Source organism: Panthera uncia, chromosome D1 (assembly GCF_023721935.1).
Source record: "Panthera uncia isolate 11264 chromosome D1, Puncia_PCG_1.0, whole genome shotgun sequence".
Classification (NCBI taxonomy): domain Eukaryota; kingdom Metazoa; phylum Chordata; class Mammalia; order Carnivora; family Felidae; genus Panthera; species Panthera uncia.
Genome location: NC_064808.1, coordinates 37,070,423 through 37,090,409, shown reverse-complemented (window position 1 = coordinate 37,090,409; position 19,987 = coordinate 37,070,423). Strand labels below are relative to the sequence as shown.

Genomic DNA, 19,987 nt, shown 5'->3' with positions numbered 1-19,987 from the left:
CAGAATTGACCAGATGAAGGGGTTGAACTGTAATGCAGTTACAATAAACACTTCAGTCATTCCTACAGGGAGTTCTGGAGCTGGAATGACCTTTCAGAGAGATTCCTAGTTGGGGCCAGGGGCCAGAACTTTGTCCTACCTTCATCAACCACTCATTGTATGTGGGCTGCCCTAGAAAGAACATTTGAGCTTGGATAAAGTGGCTCCTTTCAACCAAGGGCAAGTCCTGGATCATTATTCAGTTGAGCTGTTGGTCATCAGTTGTCCCAGCAGCTGCAGGAATGAGTCCTTTGGCCATCGAGGGGGATCTGGGTAGCATGTCACAATATCCACTACAGGATCATGATGATAAGTATAACCAAATCTCTGGGCTTTCTTCTTCTGTGGCTAACAAGAGGAAGTTAGACAAGTTGATTGTGAAGGTATGTATATACTTGAACATTCCATGAGAGTTGGAGGATTGTAGAACTAAGAAGCTACCAAATTTAATTAACCTGTTTTTAACAGATGCAGAAATGGAGGCTCTGAGAGGTAAGGTGGTTTTTGTAAGACAGTGAGTAGTAGAGACGTCTTAGAGTGCATGTTTTCACTTCTGCCTCTCCTGAGGACTAGGGTAGAAGGATCCTCCTCTGTGCAGGAGAGGGAGTCATCAGGCCTTTGCTTTCCTGTTCCTGGAAAGTTTGATGTGGCTGGAGAACTGGGTGGAGACACATTAGGGTCAGATCAAATTAACATATTCTGCACTGGCTTAAAGTTGGGTCAGCAAGTTGAGTTGAGGACTGAGTCTCAGGGGAATCTAAATTGAATGGTGGGAGTTCTATTTATGCTTTTAACTTTGCTACAGAGCCTGTCTATTCCGTGCCCTTCATAGTGACCTATAGAGTTTACCTTCCCAAAGGCAGTCTCTCTAGTGCATTGATAAGTACTTTACTGGTTTGGCTTGTATTTCTCAATAGTTTCTGAACTTCATTTCCCATGATGACAAGGGAAAAAAAAATGGTGTCCTTCTGCATGGCGGCTTAGGTTCTGATGAATGGCACATGAGTCTCCTTTTACCCAGTTGTTTATGTCTGGAGTGTATGAATTAAAGCTACTGCTATTATCCTCCATGGTGATGTGACAACCACTTCTTCCTTGTTTTGACTTCTATCCACATCACTTCATTTTGTAGTTCCTTTGACAGATCTGACGTGGAAATAGTTGTATATCCTGAGTTTGATGGGCTCATGGCAAATGTAATGAAGATGACCATTTGATGGGAACTCAGTAGTTGTCCTTACATTCTTCCCATGACTTATGGGAACAGTTTCCTGTTGTTTAGAATCAGAGAATCTGTGGAATCTGTTGAGGTTGGATGGCTCCATGGAGGTCAATTTGTTGCATAGCCTGACTGACCCATTTTTCTGTTCTTGTTACAGCAAAATGTATCTATGGAGGAAAAGTCCTTGCAGAAGGCCAGCGGATTTTAACTAAGAGCTGCCGTGAATGCAGAGTAAGTTTCAATCTTACGTTCCCCATCCCTTGGGGGGAATTAACATATAGATAGATGGGCTTAGTTAGGGATCTGGAGTGGAACATGTTGGCCTGAGTGGGTGTCTGAGTGGTGGTCTGCTGTATGGGATGGGAAGGTCCTATCCACTGTCATTGCGTGGCTGGGTGGTCATCAGCTGTGGAACATAGAGCCTTGGGAAAAAGTACTGAAGGATGTGAGAAGGCAAAGGTAGCCAACAACTACCATAAGTCAGTGAGGTTGGCAGGTGGCCCTGGGAAAGGGTTTTGAGTTGATTTTGGGGAAATCGGTTTGTGATGCCAGCTCTGGATGGTGCCATCTCTACTCACAAGTGTCTTATATATTGTGAGAAAACGCCTGTCTCCTGCCTGCCCTCGTCTGTCTCTTTCTTGAAATAAGACGTGTAGAAGCATAGATCTTCAGTAGTCAGTCAGCTAACCTCCCGTGCTCAGCTGCTGCATACTAGCATGGTACTAAATTCTGGGTATATAATGGTAAACACAACAAAGTCCCTGTTTTTCTAGAACTTGCAGTCTAGTAAGAGAGACTGATAATAAGGAACTAAATAAGCGTATGATGTAATGCCAAATCATGCTGAGACGATAGAGAGCTTTTGGGTAGGTGTGGGTGGTCTGAGAAGGCCTTTCTGTGGAGGTGATATTTGAACAAAGTGTGGGAGCCGTCCTAGGAATGTAAGAGTGAGAGACGGAGGGAAGGAGGGTGTACAAATACAAGGTGGTACATTACAGAGCAGCCACCTTCCACTGAGGAGGCACAGCTGGGGTTGTGGGGCATCTCCAGAGAGGCTGAGTGGAACCACTGCATCTCAGAATAGCCATCTTTACGAGTGCTTGCTACTAAATTAGTTCATGTGCTCCTCATCACAGCCCTGGGGAAAAGAAAGGAATCTCTTTTATAAAGATTGAGGAGAATGAGGCATTTAGAGACCTGGAGAAGCTCTCAAGGAGCTTGAATACATTTCTCTATGGGGGCCTTGGTTGGAGGTGGGTGGACGAAAGGCTCTTTTCTGTCTCTCCGGGACTAGACTCTACCCCAGGGGTTAACACCCTCAGACTTTCCTATTGTATTTCCCATTCCCACTTTCTTGGCTGCACTGGGAATGCCAGAGATCTGTGTCTCCAAACAGTCTGGTGGGCACGTAGGTGTGGTGGTCTTTGTGCAACGGTAGATGCTGTGCACCGAGGCTCTGTAGTCTGCAGCAGAGGCAGGGATGGTGTGGCAGCTAGGGTTCTGTGATCTCTCAATCAGCAAGGCAAGCTACCAGACCTGGGCATGAGGGAGCCGGTGGGGTTTTCTCCAACCTGAGGCTGGCACATTACCACATAGGATGTTGGGTGGATTAAATGAGATAAAGCACGTGAAGTACTTGGTAGAGTGTTTGGCACAAAGTAGGTTCTCAGTAAATGTGAGCTCTTCTTATACCACATGACCATACATGTCCTCTCTGAATATAAGATTGATAGAGGTCCTTTTCTCTGTAAATTGTTTAACTTTTTTTTTTTTCTTTTTGAGAGAGCATGCATGAGTAGGAGAGGGGCAGAGAGAGAGGGAGAGAGAATCTCAAGCAGGCTCCATACTCACTGTGGACCCCAACATGGCCTCAATCCCATGACCCTGCGATCATGACCTGAGCTGAAATCAAGAGTCAGATGCCCAACCACCTGAACCACCCAGAAGCCTTGATTGTTTCACTTCTAGGAGAGAGAAAATGATTTGGATTCTAAAACCTTTTTTTTTAGAGGCAGCTGGGATGATTAAAAGCAATTTCGCCCACTCTGCTGATGATCCCAGTTTGTTTGTTTTTTAATTTTTAAAGAAATATTTATTTTTGAGAGAGAGAGAGAGGCAGACAGAGTGCGAGTGGGAGAGGAGCAGAGAGAGGGAGACACAGAATCCAAAGCAGGCTCCAGGCTCTGAGCTGTCAGCATAGAGCCTAACGCAAGGCTCAAACCCACAGACTGGACCGTGAGATCATGACCTGAGCCTAAGTCGGACACTTAACCAACTGAGCCACCCAGGCACTCCCCGGCCCCCACCCCCCCACCCGTATCTGTTTTTTATGTTGCCAATTAGAGGTAGCAATGCCCTTTATCTCTTATATAGAAACAGTAGGTGACTCTGGCAAGGGTCCCAATTATGACTCGATCTTTTGTCAGAGGATCAAGGCAGAGAACTTTGGAGACCTCTGGAAGATGTGGGCCTGGATTGAAATGCCAGCTTATTGGAACAGCACTTAGCACTGCTAATAGCACATTGTAGATGCTCTGCCTGCTTGGGTTCGTCTTTTACTGCTTTTGTTTGCTTAGATTTTTACCGTTTATAAAAGTTGGGGCAGACAGGTTATTCCCTTTGCACATGTGGTATGTGTGTGTATATATGTGCACGTGAGTAATTTCATCTTTTAAAAAGTCATTAATTTCTTTTTATAGTTATGTATTAAATGTTTCCTTTGTGTATGGAAAAGGGTCATTGACGACTATATTTCTTGAGCATTTAGTATTTTTTAGACACTTCTTTTAAAGCATTTTAAACATACTATCTTCTATAAAACTCATAATTACCCTGCTAGGTAGGTGCTATGATTATTCCCATTTCACAGATGAGAAAATTGAGGCACAGAAGATCAGTCACATAGGTAGTCAGTGAGCTAGCTTGGATTTAAACCTGTGTGGTCTGGCTTTACAGGTTCCTTTCTCAGCCTCTCTACTACCACTCCTGATGGTGTTAGACTTATGTGGAAATAATTCTCATTTCTGAATTTTAGAAGCTAGATCCAGAAGCATTGAATGATCACTCTTTAGTCTGTCTGAGAATACCAGGTTGGTGAGGCTATGGCTCATTGATTCTCTTGATGAATGGGGTAGTATTTATAACTGGCCAGAGAACAGCCTTGGGACACATTTAATGGATGCTGTCAGCAGGTAGAGGAGGTGATGGGCATAGGATGCCAAGGCTTTGAGTCCCTCCCAGGCAGCCTTTCTTAAGATTTAAACCCTGATGCCCAGTGGTACCTGTTGCATGTAAAGAGTTAACGTCTCTCCTAGGCGTCTATACTGGTACTGTATAAGTACTGTCCTTGGGAGAACTGAGCAAATAATTAATTCTTGGTCTTCTGTGGTTCAAGTGCAGATCCCCATTTGACAAAATGCTGCCTAGAGATCCTTTCATTTTCATTTTCCTAGGATCATTTTAAAACCTTAGCAACACCAATTAGATAAGAAACAAACTCTTGTTTCAAATATTTTCACCAAGTGTTTTCAGAAGTTAACATACTTTTTTTTTTTTTTTAAAGATGAATAAGCTCTTCTAGTAGTCTTGCTTACTTTGTCCAATTATTGCTGCCCTGCAACATTTCTTCAGGCCAGCAACAATTTTTGACTTAACGGTCTGAGTTGTTATTAGAAATTCAGGCTGAAACACAGTGATTAGTAAAGAACTTGAAAGTGTTTATATTTGACCGATGACCTAGAGAGTGTCACTCTAAATGAGAAAGAATGGAGGCATTGTATTTTTCTACCAACACAGAGTTCTAGGGGTCATAAAATAACATACCATAATCAGGAGGGTTTAAAATGTTAATTATCAGATACTTCTCACTAGAAATAGTTTTAAAAATAAAGTTAAAAAAGGTTTTGTGCCTAATTATGTGGCTGGACTAATGGATGTGGTGGCACTTTCGGTACTGTAATCACAGTTCGTACTATTTCAAGATCATGCAACGGGGTTTGTCTCTATTTAAACATTTCAAATTATGATCTTGCTCATTAAATACGTTAAAGGTTGATTAGAATTGTCTGATTTAATCAGCCAAGGCAAGCCCTTTTCATAAAAAAAAAAACAAACAACTTTTGTGAGTGATTATATTAAAAAAGTCTTCATGGCATTTTAAGTATTATTATTATTATTTTTTTACAAAAGCAAATATGCACTCTAGATGAAAAATTTTGAACATAGAGGAAAATTACAAGGATGAAAAAGGAAATCGCCCCAGGATCTCACCATCTAGACATAATTGTTTTTTAACAGTTGCCTTTTTGACAGCAAGAATGAAACTTATCTTATTGTCTCAATTTGAGTTCCGCTAAAAGCAGACCCTGAACTAATTTCAGGGATTTCAGAACAAGGTAGGGCTCTCAGAAGCAACCAGTAAGGGTGTGGAGGATGCAGAATGGGGTAAGGCAAGGAACTGAGCGAGGGTGGGATTTGGGCTGAAAGGCCTCAAGTACCCTGGTTCCAGGAGGGGTGCTGGAGTACTAATTGGACCCCAACTATTGTGCCCCCTTGAGGTAAAGAGCCTCCCATGCCTGTCATTCCCTGGCTTTGGGCTGTGGCAGTGGGGATGTACAATTTGTGGGTAACTCTGTCTGCTCTCTGTGTGGCAAAGTGGTGCCAATGCCCAGAATACTATCTGAGGGTGGCACAGATGAGCCATTAGCAGAAAAGCATTCAGATAGTGGGGGTTGGGCACACAGAATTCATAAAGGGGATTCAGCAGTTTCTGTCACTCCTGTTTTTGCAAGGAGCCAGTAGATAATAAATACATTGGTATTGAAAGATATTGTAGAGGCATTAACAGTAAGTAAGCATTTTGCTTTCCTGTGCATGAAAGCTTATGCTGCTGATCATAAAGTTATTAATGTCTATTGCTTCAGTTCCCTGTTGCAGAAATTAAGGCACAGCTGGTAGGCACCCTGGCCTAGGACCAGTGCCCACTCTCAAGGTTAGGTGCCCCCCCCAGTATGGCCTGGATGAGAATGGAACATAGCTGTGATGGAGAGTGAAGGTGCACAGGTAGCAGGCTGTATTCTCACATCTTAAGTCCCATTTTAAGATGGGAGGAAAGCAAGAGATCTGGATATCTTGGGACAGATGAAAAAATGAATGGCAAGGAGGACAAAAAGAAGACACTGCAAGGAATATTGGAAGCAGGACTGTTGGGGCTGAAAATCATGAGACAGGAGAGGAAACCATGGTGCAAATTTTCCAAATGGTGGATGAGTCGTTTAGAAATTAAATTTATATTTGATGTTTAGAGTTTTGTTTAGGTTCATAGTTAGGAGTAGATGTGCTTGATGAAATGGTTTCCTGCGAAACCAGTGGACCGTGGGGCCACTGGAATGCTAGTGTCTCAGAAATGGAAACCTCTGTATCGCCCCCATCTCTCCTGGCTAGCCAGCTCCATCCCATTCCCTCATTTATTTTGAGAAGTACCTTTTGGTCTTAAGTGAGACTCCTTTTCTCAAGCTGGCTTCTTAGTTGACTTAAATAGCCTCTTGGGAAGAGGAGAGAAAAGCTAAACATTCTAGATAAAATAAAAGACTCTCAAACCCTTTTTTATAGTAATTAATGGACTAATATTTAGAGTTCACAGTACAGCTAAATACAGATGCTAGTAATGCCACCAAAGACAACCTTTGGTGAAATGAGGTCTTAAAGATTCATCAGGTGAATATTTAAAAATCTATTGTAAGTGATTTTACTTACATATAGGGAGAAATCCAATACTCCTCCAACTTTCCATTCAGTTCATTTGTACTTGGATACCTTGGCTCTTGTCTATTTCCTCTGCCAGGAAAGTCTCCTCTTCCCCATTTCTTTATTCATCTTTGTTATCTTCCTTATAATTTCTTCCCACTTAAGCAGTAGCATTCTCCCATGACACATCATCATACCCTTTTTAGGACTTACTGTACTGCATAATAGTTAAGAGAGTTTTTTTGTTTTGTTTTGGGTTTTTTTTGCCCCCCTCCTTCCTATATCCAGACTAGGAACTCCTCAAGGGCAAGGAAGAGGTCTTAAATTATCTTTGCGTTAATGGTTTGTGTGATCCAGGAGCACTGAAACTACCTCATAGCAGCCTATGAGAGCTCATTGTTCATAACTTCCTGACTCCGGTCAGTGATACTATGTTGGTAATTCAAAATTGGTCATCATCGCGGTATTCATATCACAGAAATCAGCAAACCGTACAAAGTAAGGCTCCCCCATTCAGCAGCCCATTGTGAACTTCCCAGCAATACCACTGTAGAGTGACCTTCTGCTACATAGAAGATACTCGAAACTTATTTGTTGAAGTTGGGGCTGTGTAGACCTAGAAAAAGAAATGTGCCTTCTCTTCCAGGAGTGTCATCCTGGAAGTTCTGTTTGCGACTTTGTCATTATTGTGGAATTCCTAGAAGTACTATTACTTACTGAAAGTTGTTATCACTGCAGGCTGTTAACAATGAGCATTTTATGTCTGTGTCATCAACTAAGAAATGTGAATGTTTTTTTGTTTCCTGATTATTTGGCTTCCAGGGTGGAGTTTTAGTAAAAATTACAGACGCATGCCCTCCTTTGAACTGCTCAGAAAAGGACCACATTCTCCCAGAGAATCAGTGCTGCAGTGTCTGTCGAGGTAAGTGGGCTTGGTGGTGGAGCGGTGCTTGGGATGAGGGTGGGGGGCATGAGGGCTTAATGAATAATGTGAAGATCGTAACATGGGTGCAAAACTCTGCTCTGCTATTTGGAAACTTGCGTATCCTATTTACCTTTCTCAGCCATAGTCTGAGCAGTTCTAAACCTGAGGGTAATAATAGTCTGTTTCACAGGACTGCTGGGAGGGTTAAATGCAAAAATGCATAAGTACCTAGCATCATGCTTAGCATGTGATAAATGTTCCATAAGTGACAATTCCTATAAAAAGAATGATAGTTCTTGCAATAATGGTTATTATAACCATTATCATTATTACATTTTCTCATGAGTGGCATTGGTAAGCAGACTGTTGAGCCTTTCCCATGGACCAATTCCTGTATCTAGCAGACAGGGGCTTCTAGTGGATCCTTATTTATAGGATTATATGCAACTTTTTTACTTTCGTGCAAGGAAAAAAGCTTTAGCTAAGTAACACCTAATTGCTAATTCATTCTGGAGCAGAAATTGCTTTGCTTCCTTTTCCTGGAATTTTCTCCTTTCCCAAAATTTGTCCTCTTCAAATTGTGGATCAGCTATCCCTTCATTTCTGAAAGGTCTTGCCCTGGCAGATTTTCTCCTGGATTAGGAGAACCTGAAATTCGTTTAAAATCTTACAAAACAAATCTGGTTAAACTCCTATCTATTTTTTGGAAACTATACCTGTCACACATCTTTCTTCACATTCTCAAATACCCGTGGAGTTGATCCTTTTTGGCTCCCTTTGAAGCTTCTACAGCATAGCAGATTTAGCTCTGGTTACCTTATATTTCACTTTTCTCTCGTTTTTCTCTAGCATAAGAGTTGGCACATATTTAATGTAAAGGGCCACAAAGTAAACATTTTAGGCTTTGTGGGCCAGAAGGTTTCTGTTGTAAATATTCAACTCGGCTGTTTTGCAAAAGTAGCAGAGACAATGGGTAAATAAATGGGTGTGGCTATTCAAATAAAATTTTATTTATAAGAACAGGTGGCAACCTGTAATTTGTTGATCCTCTCCTCTAGCATCTTCTGATCTATAGAAATGTTGTATATTTTATCATGGAGTGTTCAGCTTATGCAGAGATTTCTCTGCTTGGTCTTTAGAAAGTTGTATTTTGGTAAAATTCCTAGGAAAACGTAGTGTGTTGATAGCCAAGAATAGCTAACGATGCCATCAGAAAATCTGCCCTGATTTTTCTGCCTTTTGGAAATAAGCATGTTTGCAGCCAGGACGCTTTAGAAACACCTAAAGATTGACTGGAATTTTCAGAGGGATGCATTTATTGGTAACGGATAGGGTTGTTAGGTAGGTCTTATAATTTAATGCAAAATCCGTTACTTGCTATTTGTTGAAGTGCCAAGTGAGACTCAGTTTATGTAAATCCTTCCTGATTTATGGTTTCATTAGAGCAGAATCATTGATTATCCCACAGAAATTCAAGAGGAATGTCATTGCTCTTGACCCAATTTACAATAGACCTCGTGCCCCTGCTTCTGCTAATACTTCTCCAGAAGGCGTGCACGCCTTTACCAGTGAAGATGTTGACAGATGTGACCTCTCACTGAAAAATAGACTCATTCAAGGCCCCATTGCTGCAACCTGGTGGCTTTTACCAAACCTGACATGACTTTGAGGGAAAAGTGGGAAGCAGGAGTAACACTTCCTAGATTAGATCATAGCTAGGACCAATTTGTGAAATCGGGGCTTTTCTTCCTTCTCCTATCTGCTGCTTTCTGAGGCAGGAAACTACCAGCTTTGTTGGGAGGGGGCTGCTTGCTGATAGTTCTTTCGGAGGTGTCTGTATCAGATAGGGTTATTTATGCTTTTTGACAACTCTGCATTTTGGTAGGAATGAGAGAATGTCTTCAGGAAAGATACGGTGGTGAAAGAGTTGAATTGACCCATTTGGATATCTGGATTTTCTTAGGTTTCTCCTCTTGACTCCCACCTCAGCGTTCAGACACTGGAGTGAAGAGAACGTTATGTTAGACAAAGGCCCTTTTCAGCACCATTTACTCTGTACCATGACCTCTGTTGACCCCAAGTAGAGCAGAGCCCAGAACATCCTGCTCGCCTGTCCACATGCTGGGGCTTGCTCTGCACAGCAGAGAATCAGAAAAGGTGCATTTTCCTGTGCAGTGGGTTATTCTCTTTATTATGAAAACACAAAATTTATATGTTGGTTGACAGAAAGGCAACTCAGGAGACCTCTAAGGTCTGCTGTCTCAAACTGTGCTCTCCATGAATTTTATTCCAGATCTCTTAATCCAATTATTTCCCAAGAACATCTTTAGAAGTAGCATAATAGTCTTTCCTAATACCATGGGAAATATTTTTCTCCTTGGATTTATAGTTGTCTTTTACCTTTTCCTCTGTGTTTCCTGTGTCTTGCAAGAAGAGGAGAGGTTGGTTCGTTTCTGTTCTGACAAGACGTGCAAAGCCCAGTGGGCCTCTTCTAAGGCATATTATTCAGTTCTTCACCACTCCCCACCCCACCATCCTTTCCCCTCTCTAAAACAGAAAGTAATGAAAAGGTGACAAACACTCAATTTCGATGTAAAGTAATTTTTACCCTGCATATGGAGAGGCTGTACCATTTGCTTTGTGAATTGAGATTGTCTCCTGACGGGCAGGCAGTAAGTGAGCAGAGAGGTGGGCCTCTGATGACCTGAGATGCGTATTTCAGGGATGACCACAGTGGTGTGATTTCAGCTGTATGGTTTCTGCCACCCTGCTGTTATTGATTACAGAAACTGAAGTGGCTGTAGCCTCTCTCAATACCTCCATGAAGGCCCTTCAATTAGCATATTTATCATCTCTCTCTGTCTTACTGTGGATGTCAGGTCATTAGTCTGAGGAAAATCACCCCATGAGAGCTTATCATTCCTTAGCAATCTGAGTCACAATCTTCCTTGGGCCTGTTTAGGGAATGGAAGTTTTCTGAGGTTTGTCTTCATTAGGCCTCCGATGAGCCGTCCTACCTGAGGAGGTTTAGACTGGGAATTTGAGAAGGCACAGAGAGTGCTCTGTGCTTTCTGACCCCAGTTGGCTGGCTATATGATATGCATAAAATGCTCTAACTTTTAAAATTGCATTTGTTTTAATGATTATATTTTATGAATTCTTTAAATGTAGGAGATAAGGTAGGTGAAAATACATTCTTACCACATAGAATAATTCTATCACTGTCAGGTCAGTGACTTCGAAGGAAATGATTTTCAGTACCAGATATTCAATAGACTCTGTATATTTCACATAGGAAATACTGTTGAACCCATTTTGCTGAGTTCTGACCATTTCGCTCGAGTTATAACTTGGTGACATGATTCTGAAACTCATTTTATTCCAGTCATGCCTATTTTCTTATATGGTTACACATTTTGCCTCTGCCCCCCACCCCCTGACTGATCCAGGTGAGAGATGAAGATTTTCACTGAGTTTTTCTCTTTGTGGGAATTAAACCTAAGACCGTAGAGTTAAGAGTAACAGGCTCTGACTGACTTACGATGTTCATTGTACCAACACAACTGATATCCAGACTCTAGGGGCGTGGCACTTTGTCTCTATAAATCTTGGGCCATGCCACATGCTGTAACGAATTCCTGGGCCCTTTAAAGGGAAATGAAGGTAATCAGCTGAATTGGTGGTTAAAGCCACATGGCTGTTGGTACACCCGGGATGTCCCTAAGGAAGGGACAATAGGACAGTTAGGGAAGATACCTGCCAAAAGACCCAAAGTGATGGACGTTGGCAGGAAGAGGCCATTTTGCAATTGCTGAGGTCCCAAGGTATCCAGTACCACCCAGAACAACCCCGTTCCCCTTTGCAGTTTCTCTCTGATGCTTCAAGGTTGCCAGTGACTTTGGAGGGTTTTTGTGGCTTGTTTAAGATTTTCGGTGTTGGGGAAAAAATTCTTGCCCACATCTGTTCCCAATGTGTTTATCTGTAATTTTAATTCATGCTCACTTGCCTTGTCATCTGGTCTGGACTGAAATGAGTTGAGATTATTTGTACTATTTAAGATTTTATGCCCTCAATTAAATCCTCCCAAACACTCTTGGCATCGTATGATTTTCCCCCCTGGTCTTCCTCGTCATTCTAGTCTCCAGCAGAATTTGTAATTGAAATGGTTTTAGAGAGAGGACTTTAGGGTATTTGAGGTCAAAAGAGGCTCTTGATGAGTGTATCATCTAGCACCTAAATGGAGGAACTGGCAGTTAGCAGCTGGGGCAGGTTCTGTGTGTACTGGTAGATGGAGTCTGATCAAAATCCCTGCAGCCATGGGCTGAAGTGGATCGTAAAGACAGGGCTCTCCGTTTAACCGTTGAGGCTGGGAGCAGAGGGCATTTGAAGAGTACTGTCTCTGGAGTCTGTGACATCTGTGGCCCCAGAAGTGCTGCAGTATATCGGGACCCACAGAGCCTCTGGAAGAGGGCACGTTGTCCCAGACAGAAGACTTGAAACTAAGGTCAGGCTGCCTTGGACAAATAGACCCTTAAGTGTTGACTATTGCAGAGGAAATGGATTGTTCTCTAAGACAGAACCTGTAAGGATCCAGAGCTCAGTCACTAGCGGGCTCATCCTGTTGGCCTAACCATTATGGACAAGGAGAAAGGAATGTCCTTACCCCCAAGGGCCCAGGCTTCTATGGTGTGTGTGTTGGTTGTGGAGTACATGTGGGTGTTCAATTGTCATAGGATATAGCTGGGCCATATCCCTCCTAGCTGGTCCATGGGTGGAGAGATTCCATACCAATGAGGCACATGCAATATACTGTACTTAGTATACCTTAGCCCCTATATAACTGCCAAGGTTCGGCATCAGTGATGTGAGAGGTACTGGCTTTCTAGGATTTAAGAGTGCATTTTTACATCATCGAGGTACATCGTTTCAGAGGCAACTTGCCTACCTGCTGGGGGGCACATTAGTGATAGGAGATTGAGGGTAGGAAAAGGTGCTCTATGTGGAATCCAACTTTATGTTAGAGAAACCATCTTGCCCAAGGATGGTGGCCTATTCGTTCCTTATTGTGGAAGAAGTCACAGTAGCAGATCATAAAGGTACTTGTCCGTTACTGGTTGTAGAAGCCAGAGGTGAAGCAGGATGGGTGGATGGTTTTGGTAAAATTATAAAAGGGTATGGAGTGGGATCTAGAGAGTGGCAGTGCATGTGTGGGGGCTCCTTTTAATAGGTGGGGTTTATCATATGCAGATAAGGCCAGTGGCTTTAAAGACAGCAAGTTGTTTGACAGGTGTTATGGTCTTTCACTGACAGCAGAGTTCTAGATACAGGGCCACTAGGCAGAGTCCACATTTTCGATTACTCCCAACTAAAAAAATGTGACCTCAGGGTTTCTGTCACTCCATTAATTTCCTTGAACATGTTATGGGTACATGCGGCTTCATGTGTTTAGAACTCCCATCCTTTAGTCAGCTTCACTCAGCCTTTAAATTGCTTCGGATCTTGTGTTATGACCCTTCTCTGTGATATGCTCTTGAAGCACCTTGTTCTCCATCACATCATCTCCTTCTAATCCGATACTCAGCATCGGTCATTTTTGCTAGAGGGTCAGATGACTAAGAACATCATTATGCTGTTGACAGCATTTTTTAAATTCTATGCCTATTGCCTAGCACAGTGCCTGGGCACCTGCTAAGTGCTCAATAAATACTTGTCAAATGAATGCACGGTGCCTCTCCTGGGAACTAAAACAGGTATTTGAGTAAACGTTGGAACCTGATTTCTGCAGATTATGTGCCTTCCTCTGAGGATCTGCTCATGTTCACCATTTGAATGTGAGCTCCAAGTAGGTCTCACTCAGATTAGTATCTTGTTGAGGGCTGATGTTCTGTTGTGTGATTAAGTTGTTTTACTTCTGACGTAGAGTGTCCAGGCAGCAAGTTGTCAAGGAATGTGTGACCTGGAGAAAGAAACAAAGTTTGTTCTTTTGGTAAAATCGAGGTGTGCCGTGGATTCGAAAGTGCTAATGGCTGGTGGAGTCCTGATCTCTTATCATTCCTGGAATGTCCCTTGATGATTAAAATCACGTCTGGGCAGTCATGTGGGGCGGGGTGGAGAGACAGGTGTTAGAATCATATTTGGATTTATATCTCTATTTCACCCATCACCGTTTAGCTATGTAACCACGGAGGAGGTAGTTAACATCTTTGAGCCTTGGTATATTTGTCTTTAAAATACTTCGAATTCTTCTTCTGGAGAACTGAGAGGATTTAGTCACTAACTAAACAAATATTTATTGACGACCTATAATCTGTTGGATATTGCTATGGGCACAAGGTGACCAATCTTTCATAGTCCTTTCCTTTGAAGAAGTGAGCTTCTAATGGGGAGGTAAACATTGAATAAACACAGAAATAAATATACAGTAATTGTGATCACTACTATGAACAAGAATAATAGGATGTATGGAAGAAAATAATGGGGATTTCTTTAGACTTGGGAGACCAGGGAGTCTTTTCTGAAGAGCTTGTGGTTAAGCTGGGACTTAAAGACTGAGTAGAAATTACTCTGGCAGGGGTGTTGTGAGTTGGTGGAACAAGTTTACAAAGACTCTGAATCGGGAGAGGTTGGAACAGTAGAAGAATTAAAAGAAAGACTGATGTGGTTGGAGAGAAATGATGGAGAGAGAGAAAGGGACTTCTTTGTTGCCGCGAGACCAAGTTAAGGATTTTGTATTTCTCGCAAGTAAAATGGAAGCCCTGGGAAGGTTTTTAAGGGGGAGAAGGACACGTTCCAATATGTGTTTTAAAAGGATCCCTTTTGTATAAAATGGATTAGTGACTGAGCAAAAAGGGCACAGGGAGGCACATGAGGCCCTGTCTATTTGAGAGATGGTAATAGTTTGGAGTACAATGGGCTTTTCTTATTGTTGTGGAGGAGAAAATGTTATGTTCAGGAGATACATACAACATAAAATTAATATACACAACCCAGTTTTAGAACATTGATTCTCTGCCCAGTGATGTACAGTTGTAGTAAATTGTAACTTGACCTGAGCAGGCAACTTCTCTTTCTTCTCTCTAGCCCTCACCACTGTTGAGAAGTGTCAGGGTCTCATTTTCGTGGTGTTTTAAAAATTTCCCCTAAGTTTCATTCCAGGATGGTTTTGTTGATTATTTTTTTCTCTAGTCTTTATATTTTAAAGTTAAGGAAGTTGAGATGATTTTGATTATTAGCAACTTAGGCTTGGGCTGGTAGTTTTGTGGTTTAAACCTAAAAGGTGGAACTCTCAAAAAAGAAAATCTTTTCAGTGGGTTTATCTAGGTGGATGTACTATATTACATGTAAAAGATGTCTGTAAAAATTGACACGGGGGTGCCTGGGTGACCCAGTCGGTTAAGTGTCCAACTTTGGCTCAGGTCATGACCTCACGGTCAGTGAGTTCGAGCCCTGCATCAGGCTCTGTGCTGACAGCTCAGAGCCAGGAGCCTGCTTCAGATTCTGTGTCTTCCTCTCTCTTTGCCCTTTCCCTGCTTATGTGCAGTCTCTCTTTCTCTAAAATAAATAAGCCTCAAAAAATTTTTAAAAAGCTACCTTTTAAAAAATTGACTCTATATTTTCAATTTATATTTCCTAATAGCAAAGCACGTGAAGAACAACACGTGGCATTACCATATACTTTTATTATAATTTCACAACTCTGTACCTAGTGATAAAGATTGAATTGTGTTAGAGAAATTGGCCATATATTTGCATCCAGAGAAACATGGTGTACTTCTCTGTATATTTATAGATTCCTTTGTTCCATATCACATGTACTTAGATATGATATAAATTTAAGTGTTTGAAGTGACTTAGACTCTTGCCATATTAGGAACTTGGGAAGGTTCAGTATTTGAGGGGTCAGGACAAAGATGATTCCCAGTGTTCTGGTTTAGGTGGATAAAGGTGTGGCAGATGGGTATGGAGAGTCTGGGAGCTTGGATTTGGGAAGTAAGATCAAGAGTTTAGTTCTGGCTGGGGGAGTTATGAGTGCCTGCGAGGACATCCAGATGGATTGTCAGGTGGCTGTTGGCTATGATAACCTGTAAAGTGGGGTATGCTGGATAGTCAGTGCTATTTCCTGTGCCCTTACAGAGGACTCTGAGCCTTTATTCTTGTTTCTAGGGAAGGGTAGATATTCTCAACCACGTGCCAGAAATGATAGGGTGCAAGCATTGACCTACACTTAGTTTTGCTAAGAATGGATGGGCAGAATCTGGGGTTGGGTCCTAAGTGGACCTATTTAGAAACATTTTGTAAGACATAGAAGGGTTGAGATCCATTGAGTGTAAGCATTAGCTGTCTAAACTTCCAAGTATTGAAATTGTATAAGAATTATTTCCTCAGTGTTCTTAACAAGAACTTCAGAGTCAAATCATGATCCTGTCTATGTTAACTTGGATAAAAAAGTGAGTCTCAACCACATTTTCCTAATGTGTGAAGTGAGGATAATAGTGATTTTTAGCAGTGTTAAGGGTTTTGTGAGGTAAGGTGTTTAATATGCTTAGCACTATGTCTGGCATGTTGGAAGAAGTCAATAAATAGCAGTTTTTGTAATTAAGATGTTCTCTGTATTTGGGCCAGTCCTAGTCGAAAGAACTCACTATGTGCTTCTATTATAGGAGAATAATTCTGGAGGCTCAAGTCACTTATTCAAAATAGTCAAGTAAGCACTGCTATAAACATTGGGGTACATGTGCCCCTATGCATTGTCAAATTGGCTTCCATACAACACCCAATGCTCATCCCAAAGAGTGCCCTCCTCATTGCTCATCACCCACTTTCCCCCAACTGTTGATGGGGGGGGGAGAGAGGAAAGTGGGTGATGGGCATTGAGGAGGGCACTCATTAGGATGAGCACTGGGTGTTTTATGGAAGCCAATTTGACAATAAATTATATTTAAAAAAAAGTCAAGTAAAAGAACTTGAATATTGGGCTGTGTGTGTGTAGTCTACAATCTGGTCACAGCTTCTAATTCTGAAAAAAAAAAAAAAGATTTAAGGAAGAGGGTAACTTTGAGTAGTCTCATGCATCAGACCATGTTGATAACCAGCTGAAGGAAAAATTATACAAGGGCTAGCTAGAGGGCTTGTTAAGAGATTGGAGGTAGCAACTGAAGACTGATACCCAGGAAGGGAAGAATCTGTATCCCAATGTCATGGTATGGAGACACATCAGATAAGAAAGACAAAGTCTTTAGAAGGATTCTGAAATGTGGAGAATTGAGGATTTATGATTTGGCAGCCAACTCTGATCCTGGAGTGGAGTTTAAAGAAAGAGGATGTCCAGCTGGGGGTGGTGAAACTATCCTAAAACTGGATTGTGGTCATGGCTGCACAACTGTGTAAACTGATTAAAAATCATCAAGGTGTATCTTTACAATAGGTGAATTTTATAAGATGTAATTCATACCTCTATAAGGAAGAAAAATGGTAACTAGCAAACCAGTCATATTTGCCTTCCAGTTGGTTAGGAGGGTGGAGGCAATAAATGCCACTATAGATTAATTTATCTGTTCCTTCACTCATTAATTTACCCTCCCATGTTTCTGGCTGGCTGTGTGTCCATCCATCTGTAAGCCATCTATCCAGTTACCCTTGTGGGGGTAACTTTGGTTGAGAGAAATAAATCAGACCTAGATCCTAGACTTTGAAGATGTTAGTGTGATTGAAGATAGGATATTTTGTTACAAATATTTGGTATTGGGGTGTCTGGTATTGGGCTAACTGAGTAACCCAGACAGTTAAGTAAACTCAGTCAGTTAAGCATCCGACTTCAGATCAAGTCATGATCTCATTGTTTGTGAGTCTGAGCCCTGCATAGGGCTCTCTGCTGTCAGCATGGAGCCTGCTCAGATCCTCTGTCTCCCTCTCTTTGTGCCCTTCCCCCCTTCTCAGAAATAAACAAGCATTAAAAAAATACGTGAAATTACTTCACAGAAAATAGATATATTGAGGATGAGAAGAAACCTAAATTGTAATCCATTTGTGTCTTCATGTGTAAAAGGATATCTTCTTAATATTTTGGATGTCGGAATGCTTAGGAATTTGTTGCTTTGGGGAGGGCAGTGAAATAACATGGCAATGGATAACCTTGGCCTCAGACTCTGGCTTCTGGCTCTGTGTACCTTCCATAATTAACTTCTCCAAACTCCATCCGCTGAATCTATAAAGTACAAATAGTAATTTCAGTTTCGTAGGGTTGTTAATAGAATTACATGGGATAATGCATGTAAAAACACTTAGCTGAGTGCCTACCATTTGTGTTAATAATTATTATTATTACATTTCTGCCAGATTATTTGACATTCACCAACTGTATCCTTCTTCCTCACGGGGTTAGAGTCCCATTCCTTTTTCTAGGATTTGTGCCCACCCCTTCTCATGTTTCTACCTGGGATGAACTCAAGGTCAAGTTTTGCATCATCTAGAAGTGATTTCTCCTTCTCTGAAACACTGATTATTTGTACTATTCACATCTCACTTCACATAGATTGCCTTGTATTTATACTACCCCTGTATTTGGCTTGTCTCCCTTTAGTTTGTAATTTCCTTGCTGGCAGAGACTATGTCTCAAACATCTTTACTTTTCTCTCAGAAGCTTGCATGGGTGCTTCAGTCCACAGAAATGGATGCCCCATAAATATTGATTATTCACTCCTGCAGGAAGGCAAGCAGATAGTGAATAAATACTGCTTGAAAGGAGGCCTGGATTAGTTAATTAAACACATGCTTTTGGCACAGTGGTCAGGCCCAGCCAAAGTAGATTTGACATTAAGATTGGTTTGTCCCATGGGCCCTTCGTTGTCCTTGAAAATACAATTTACCCAACTTTCTGCATTGTGAATTGACGTGGCATATGCTTGATAGAGATGCATTGGGATATCAACATTGTCTGAGTGGCTTTTTTCCTGCCTGTCAAATGCATGCAGAAGGAAAAGGACAGTTGCAGTCTCCTGGAAAAAAAGAGAAAAGAAACAAAGAATACATGTCATAATGGATGCACATGTGACCTTGGGTCGAACTTCACAATGAAAGAAAACGTGACAACTTAATTATTGATCAATTCTGACATGGGGAGGAAAGTGTAGCCCCTTTATCTGGCACTGAGCTAAGATGTCTGAAAATGGTCCCTTTGGTAGCAAAATCTCAAGTCTTTTTATTTGTAATGGTTATTGTAAGCCTTTAAAGCCCTAGTAGCAGTGTTTTTGACTGACAGAGGTGGTAGGTTTCCAGCAAGTTAAGTTTTTGCTCTCATTTTGATTGGGGCAGTTAACAGGTTATAAGTAGTGAGGCTGAGTCTGATACTATCTATGGATCCACTCTCTGATGTCCTGAGGAACAGCTACATCTTTCACTTTGTATCTTGAAGTTTTGTTGTCTGAGAGGGTATAGCATATGGTGAAAAGTACATAGGCCTTGGAGTTCACCAGACCTAATTTAGAACCCTGGCATCTCCATCCTCTGTCTACTAGCTAGATAATAGTTTAATCTTCTCCTTCCTTATCTAGAAGTGGAGGAGAACAGCGTTACTAAGTTACTTTGAACTGTAGTTGTTGTCAACGTTATCATAATCCTTCTCATCTTTGTGGCTAACATTTGTTGACCTCTTCATATGTACCAAGGATTGTTCTAAGTGTGCTACATGGAGTAGCCAGTTTAACTCATTAATTCATGTGTATTAGGAAGTGTAATGCCATGCATTATATTGTAGGTGTGTGAATCTTATTATTTAATAATAGTATCTTTTAAAATTCTGTTTCAAAGGAAAAAAAAAGTTACAGAATGCCATCACCAAAATGATTTAAGCTTGGAGTTTATAAAATTCAATGAGTTTTATCTTGGTTAAAGCCAGAAGCTATTGTTCACATGATAAATATGCAAAATATAAAAGCAGAGCTATTTTGGTTGAATCCAGGGTGGGGGACTTGAGCCCTACCTGACCACTCATTTGTGCCCCAGGCTCTGAGCAATAGTTTCAAAATCACTGATGTTGTCCCTTCCCAGTGTACCTGTCT

At 41.5% G+C, this 19,987-nt stretch overlaps 1 protein-coding gene across 2 annotated transcripts in view; it reads left to right on the top strand.

Moving 5' to 3' along the window:
* NELL1 (neural EGFL like 1) overlaps window positions 1-19,987 on the top strand; it is an 877,100-nt gene that overhangs the window by 209,082 nt on the left and 648,031 nt on the right. For both annotated transcript variants that reach the window (XM_049649290.1, XM_049649281.1), the window contains exons 10-11: window positions 1,419-1,492; window positions 7,829-7,928. In XM_049649290.1, coding sequence (XP_049505247.1) covers window positions 1,419-1,492; window positions 7,829-7,928 — 174 coding nt within the window. The remainder of the gene's footprint in view (window positions 1-1,418; window positions 1,493-7,828; window positions 7,929-19,987) is intronic.